Source organism: Sebastes umbrosus, chromosome 16 (genome assembly GCF_015220745.1).
Source record: "Sebastes umbrosus isolate fSebUmb1 chromosome 16, fSebUmb1.pri, whole genome shotgun sequence".
Lineage (NCBI taxonomy): Eukaryota > Metazoa > Chordata > Actinopteri > Perciformes > Sebastidae > Sebastes > Sebastes umbrosus.
This window is the reverse complement of record NC_051284.1, coordinates 29096357-29103637: the sequence shown is the minus strand read 5'-3', so window position 1 is coordinate 29103637 and position 7281 is coordinate 29096357. Positions and strand designations below refer to the sequence as shown.

Below are 7281 nucleotides of genomic sequence, written 5' to 3'. Positions count from 1 at the left end.
ATGACGAAGAAACTGGTTGCTATGGTTACAGTGACAAAGACAGTAATGCATTTTTTCTTATTAGTTTAATTTGAATTCTTGCGAAGTTCCACATTCACAAGTGTAAATTTACCCCCAAAAAAGCCTAATTTCTTTGTATTTATGAAAGAAATGGATCTATATCTGTCAACAACTTCTTCCTCCCAAAACAAAAAAGCAAGGAAAACAATGAATGTATGCAATATCTTTAAAGTTTTTAAATGAAATTATTGTCATACTCTCGCGATGCTTTTTTAAATTATTATTATCTATTTACTTATCTATTTTTATTGTGTTTTTTTTAATTTTATGTTGGTTTTGTTTCATTTCTGTTGTCCTTTTATGTTTGTCACGGCTCTTTGTTTATGTTTTCGCTATGCTTCTTTTGAATGTAAATGTTTTTAATGTTTGCAATGTGAATTTTTAAATAATATTAAAAGAAATAAAAAAAATTATGACAAAGAAAGAAGGGAATTGCTATCAGGAGTAGATGATGGAAATATTACAATGGGGAATCTGCTAGGCAAGACATCTAAGAAAGTACACAATCTTCTAATTAATTACTTAAGGTCAACAGGAATAATGGAGAGAATTTAATTATTATTATTATTTATTAAAAAATATTAAATTGTATTTTATTGTTTTGTTTTTTATTTATTTATTTTATTATTATTATATATTTTTTTCCTGCCAATCTTCTGCTCCACACTCCAGTCCAGTAGGTGTTCTTTTAATACATCCATGAATAGGTGGCGGTAATGCACCTCTAAGATGGTTTGCCATCCGCCAATAAACACCAACGAAGAAGAAGAAGAAGAAGAAGTTTGACGCTCTCTTCTCTGATTGGCTGACGTCGTGACGCTGTGACGTGCGTAGGCGCTTCCGCAAGTTGACCAGCAGAAACAGCAAAATAGAAGATGGTGAGTATGAAATGAAATGGCGAAAAGGCCATAATTTACCTCATTTACACCCCAATTTTCACGCTCGATGTTTTCCAGGACTAGTTAACAACGTAAAGAGGTCTTCATCTGGGGTTTAAAGCGTCCACAGAGTCTTTATTTCAGTGTTTCTTTAGAGGAAGCTCCATTCTGAGATGGAGCAGCGGTCACATGACAGCTGAGCAGTTTAACGTTCAGACTCCAACATCAGATAATGCACTGCAACAAGCTGCAAGCAGCCTTAAAGTCACTCTTTACATGTGCACGGTGATCTTTAACCTTGTCCTGTTTGTTCAGCATCCATTATTGTTGTCTGTTTAATTGCTATCACCACATTTTTTACTTTTTCTAGCATGCTAGCTGTGCTAACAGGCTAAGAGGCACTTTTCCTGTGCAGCACTAATGATGTTTATCACTCAGTTATTAACCTGAACTGGATTACTTATGAGGTCAACTAATGACTACAATTACACATTATGTATTAGTCCATTCATTCATTCTTTCTGTTCCCTGTATCTGGAATAATCAAAGGTTGTGCAGTAGTGTTTTAGTAGTTTATATCCCTCCAGAATACCACATTAAGACACCAAGACCTTGAGGAACACCATAGAAAAAAACATGCTGTGATTTGGTTTAAAAAAACTTTTCACATTTGGAGATTTCTGCATGAATTGCATTTTTTGGCGATTGGATGGCGAGCACTTCTGTTGTGTAAACTGCTCAGAAACCCCCTTATTGTCAATTTAGCTAGGAAAGCCATCCATCCTCTGAATGCTCTAGGTCTCTAGTTTGATCCATCCATCCTCTGAATGCTCTAAGTTTCTAGTTTGATCCATCCATCCTCTGAATGCTCTAGGACTCTAGTTTGATTCATCCATCCTCTGAATGCTCTAGGTCTCTAGTTTGATCCATCCATCCTCTGAATGCTCTAGGTCTCTAGTTTGATCCATCCATCCTCTGAATGCTCTAGGTCTCTAGTTTGTGGCTGTAAAGTTTCATGAGGCTGTGATTATCCTAGAGGTCACCACAGGTCATTTTATACAGGGAGGTCAAGTTAAAAAAAATGGTCTCACTAAAATGAAATGTAGTATGTATGGGGATTAACATCATCACACATGAATACAGTTGGGCTCATTGGATCCACAAGAGTCTCAGCTTTACAGTGATACCCAGTTTATGTAATTCAAGACTGTTTAGGGACCCCAGTATGCAAAAATATTCAAACACATAATTTATAGATAGGCGAAAATAACACATTTATACTGCTTGAGTAAATGTACTTAGTTATATTCCACCACTGATTTATAACTAAATTCCAGTCAACACTTTGATTTGCTTCCCCTCATGATTTTGCTTTATCATCATCACTAACCATCAACCATTAACAATCGATTCGACCACATTGTTGTTTAACTTTTCTTATTTATTTTTGAATGATTAATATCTGTCTACTTAATCCATCCACTTTTTAATTTCTAATTTCAGTTTTTTCCTCTTGTCCCAACTCTTTCTTGTCTCTTGTTTCTTTTCTTTTTGTATCGTTGATCATGCCCTTCGTGTCGTTCTCTCCACGCACATCCCGCCTTCCTCCCTATATCCCCCACTCTCCTCCTCCTCCCCCTCCTCATTGCCTGTCTCCAATCAACCAGGCTGGTCACCGGGTAAGTGCCCCTCGCTCTGTGCTGGATCCCTGTTTTATGCTCGCTCTTCTGCCTGCCACACTAACACAGGGTTGAGATTGCACAGCGGTGGAGGTCTGCTGGTTCTGCTGCTAATTCAGCAACTGCACTGTAGGGATCTGGTGCCCAGCAGGCTACGATGCTTTAATTACACCTGCTCTCGTCTGTTCTCCTAAACAAGACCTCACTCCATTTAAACAAAATAGTCTAGAAATTAGTCAGAGTAGGAAACCTAAGAGTAGATCTCAAGAACGTGTATAGAAATCTACCATGACTCAGACGGGCTTTAAGGTCATGTTTTGGGAATCCTAACTAGTGACTCATCTATTTCAAAACAGGAAATCATCATGAATGGAGGCTTTCCACTTCAGAAATAATGAGCTGTCCTTATTGGACAGACTTTTAGTAGGGCTGTCAATCGATTAAAATATTTAATCACACATTTTTTGATCTGTTCAAAATGTACCTTAAAGGGAGATTTGTCAAGTATTTAATACTCTTATCAACATGAGTGGGCAAATATGTTGGCTTTAGACAAATGTATGTATACATTTATTATTGGAAATCAATTAACTCAAACTAATTAAATACTAGCCAATGTTTTTGATGTGTATGAAGTGACAAAAACTTGTCTCAAAGCTCACCAACTGCACCGTTTATCAGCTAAACTGATTTATTGTGTTAAGTACAACCTTGAAGTGTTGGTTTGTTTCTCACCAAAATTGTAACCTGCAACCACACAATTAACATTTACAGCATCTCTCTGCTCTCCAGTGGAGTTAGTAGGTTATTTATGGGTTTCATGTTTAGTATGAACCTTCAAGTTTGTCGATGTTTGATTCTTATTGACTCCTTGTGTTGTGTGAAAAACATAATTATCTCGCTCTCATGTCCTACATCTGTTATTGAGTGTCTGAAATCCAGCTGTGCTGATTCAATCCATATTTTTCCACCATGGACTGTTTTTTTTTTTTTTTTTTTTAGATTATATAAGAAGTAACATTCATAACCCAGTTTGAATTCAGACACCTAATAAACTCAGCTTGTTACTCACAAACATGGCTTATTTATTACAAGTTTGATCTTTATGAATTCAGCCTGTTTATCACTGTACTGAATTAATCTGGAGCAGGTTGTTATTCGGGTGCAATAACGTAAAACTGGACTGTATTTTGATGGTTTCAAATAGAGTTGTTCCGATACCAGTATGCGTCCGATACTGCCCAAAATTCGGGATCAGGTATCGGCGAGTACGCCAGTCTATGCATTGATCCGATACCAGTTCAGAATCGGTATCGGGAAGGAAGAAATGGTATTGGAACATCTCTAGTTTCAAACAAGATATCAGACAACTTAGTAAATCCCGACCTGCGGCGTCCCACAGAGCTCTATCCTCGGCCCACTTTCATTTTCCAATGTTGAGATGCTACGTCTCACAGCCTGAACTCTTCCTCATCGGTGGGTGACTAACCTGTCTCTGTGTGTGCCATCAGTTGGTCCTGGTGTTAGGTGACCTGCACATCCCCCACCGGTGCAACACCCTGCCAGCCAAGTTCAAGAAGCTGTTGGTTCCGGGGAAGATCCAGCACATCCTCTGCACGGGCAACCTCTGCACCAAGGAGAGCTATGACTACCTGAAGACCCTCGCTGGGGACGTCCACATAGTCCGAGGAGACTTTGACGAGGTCAGCGTGTGCCTGTAGAAAACAATGAAAAAAAGCACAGCCATATTCATTGAAGTTATTTTTCATGCAAAAATTGCAGAAAATTCTGTTTTCAGCCTCTCAAATATGGAGATTTCTTGCTTTTCTCTTTTATCATACATCTGTATATCATCTAAAACTGAATATCTTTGGGTTTTAGATTGACAAAACAAGACATTTAAAGGCATCACCTTGGACTTGATCGATTAATGTAGAAAATAATCCAGATCAGGGCGATGCAAGTTGTATGACGTTCTGTTATATATAGCGACGGTGGTCTGCTATAAAGAAATAACAGACCGTAGAACACCGTGATTGACCAATCAGAATCAAGTATTCAACAAAGCCAAAATTTATGTGGCTGAATATTCAATTTCATGAAGGAAGTGAAATGGATCTCTTGCTGGTACTAAAGACTAATTGCCGTGTAATGAAATTATTATCGCTCCCTCCTCGCAAATTGAGTTTTACGTTCACAATTTGTAGAAACAGTCACATTGAAGAACAAGTGTATTATTACAAGAAATAGCACTTTCAAATTAAAACAAACCTTTTTTGTTTCCTTCTCAGAACCTGAACTACCCGGAGCAGAAGGTGGTGACGGTGGGCCAGTTTAAGATCGGCCTCATCCACGGCCACCAGGTGATCCCCTGGGGCGACATGGCCAGTCTGGCGCTGCTCCAGAGACAGCTGGATGTCGACATCCTCATCTCTGGGCACACACACAAGTTCGAGGCGTTCGAGAACGAAAACAAGTTCTACATCAACCCGGGTTCGGCCACAGGAGCCTACAGCGCACTGGAAAGGTAGGAGGAGTCATTCACCACTTCCCACTGTAACCACAAACACAGGAAATGGGGACAAATTCTAATTAAAAAAACACATTTTGTTTACATTTGTAGCTCATATGCATGTAGTTTTATTTTTGCATTTTTCACTGATTATAAAACATCAGTTTCTCTCATGTGAGCAGTATAAATTAGAATTAGGACACTGTGAGCTGGAGTGGGATTATTTGCATCATTTTAGAAAAGCACAACTACAGACAGATATAAAAGATAAACTGACACAGAAAGACCAGCATTATATTCCAAACAGGTAGAGACACAGAAATTAAAAAAATAACAAAAACATTATAGTTCTAGTAGAACTAATATGTCTCTGTAAGTCAAGTATTGTTAAATAATGTTTCACAAAACTGAGAAAAAAATCCTTGAGTGCTGCTTTACTTTGAATTTTGGCACTTTAGTATATTTTAATGCTGATACTTTTGTACTTTTATGAAGTAACATTTTGAATGCAGGATTTTTACTTGTAACAGAGTATTTTTACATAGTTTTATTGGTGGATTGAATCCTTCCACCACTCAATCAATCAATCAAACTTTATTTATATAGCACCTTTCAAACAAGTCGAATGCAATTCAAAGTGCTGGACAGACGATTGACAAAAATATAGAGTGTTAAAAATGGATTTAGAGATTAATGCACACCAAAACAACCAATATAAATGAATAAGAAAGCAATAAAAGATGGGTATTTAATATAATAAAAGATAAATAAAATACAAGAAAATAAAAATAACAATACAAATTATTAAATAAAAATGATGAAACTACAGAAAATAAGCAGATTGTATTAAAATAATGGAATTTTAATAAAATAAAATGGAATAAAATAGATGATAATGACCAGCAATAAAATGTTGATTAAACAAAATAGAGTAAAATAAACACTATAATGATGATGATAAATAAAATAAGTTAAAAAATAAATTATAAAACACTGTATAAAAGCCAGACTAAATAGATGGGTTTTTAGTTTACGTTTTAAAAATATCAATATTCCCAGCTCCTCTCAGTTCCTCTGGAAGGTCGTTATAGGGAATTACTTTCTGGAAAGAGATGTTGCTGTAGATGTTCTTTACACTGACGATGTTCTCCAGTGTGACCTACAATACAACAGGTGTAACCGTAGAAACCAGACTGACTATGATTACAAGCAGTCAGCAGTCCGAACAGGAAAAGCTATGACCTTAAAACACATCTGTCTTCTCTCCTTACAGCAACATCATCCCCTCTTTTGTATTAATGGACATCCAGGCGTCTACAGTGGTCACGTACGTTTATCAGCTGATCGGTGACGACGTCAAGGTGGAGAGAATCGAGTACAAGAAATCTTAAAGGATGGCGTGAGGAAGAAGAGGGGGAAGAGGAAGAGGAGGAGGAAGAGGAGGAGATGGGGTAGCGTGGCAGCGTGGCTCAGTGTATCGTTTCATTCCTTTCCACCAGGGGGCAGCATCTCCCCTGCAGTCACCACAATGTTAATGCTGTAACAAACTGTTCAGTAACTTAACTCTAAAAGAAGAAATATGTATTATATTGTTTATAAGTCATCAGCAGTTGCTTGTATCCCAGCTGTCATTTGGTAACTGTTAGAGAATGCAATAATGTCACATGTATTTGTTATCAAAAGAAATATTTGGTGCCATTTTTCTTTTTCTTTTTTTTGTTTTGTCATTTTCGCCCTCGTCCTGTCCTGTAACAAACAGGCCTTTAGCTTCATGTAGTCGGCCTTTTTTCATTCATTTATTTCCCACAATAAAGATCTAATTTCACTCCATCGGTTGTTTTGTCGTAAATAATACTGAAAGTAATAACAATATGAATGTGTGCATATACTGGATAATATACTCTGATTCAGGGAGTAGAGAAGGAACAGTTACTGACGGGGAAATACAAAACCACTAAATAAAAGCCCCAGGTGAACAGGCATGTCCACATACTTTCGGGCATTTGGTGGAATTTGGTGTGTAAATGTAAGTATCCGTACTGTATTTTACGCTTTAACTACCATTGAGGACAGAGAGGAAATGTCTTCAGTGCAATTTGTCTTTTAAACCCCACAATTACACACAAATAACACTTTTTAAAAAGCAGATTCA

The 7281-nt window shown here is 37.2% G+C and overlaps 1 protein-coding gene and 1 long non-coding RNA gene across 3 annotated transcripts; one reads left to right on the top strand and one right to left on the bottom strand.

Annotated features, from left to right (window-relative positions):
- The first annotated feature begins 779 nt into the window (after positions 1–779).
- Positions 780–6959, top strand: vps29 (VPS29 retromer complex component). 2 transcript variants are annotated; one of them, XM_037747074.1, is made up of 5 exons: positions 787–938; positions 2606–2617; positions 4129–4320; positions 4909–5144; positions 6403–6959. In XM_037747074.1, exons 1-5 carry the CDS (start codon positions 936–938, stop codon positions 6518–6520), a joined length of 561 nt encoding a protein of 186 aa, XP_037603002.1. In that variant the 5' UTR covers positions 787–935; the 3' UTR covers positions 6521–6959. The 2 variants fall into 2 exon arrangements, with proteins under 2 accessions (XP_037603003.1, XP_037603002.1); XM_037747075.1 differs by lacking the exon at positions 2606–2617 and having other exon boundaries at positions 780–938.
- LOC119474799 lies at positions 4199–4590 on the bottom strand. Its single transcript, XR_005203660.1, has 2 exons — positions 4459–4590; positions 4199–4416 (listed from the first exon to the last, which is right to left on the bottom strand). It is a non-coding gene; the product is annotated as an uncharacterized LOC119474799 (long non-coding RNA).
- Positions 6960–7281: the final 322 nt, after the last annotated feature.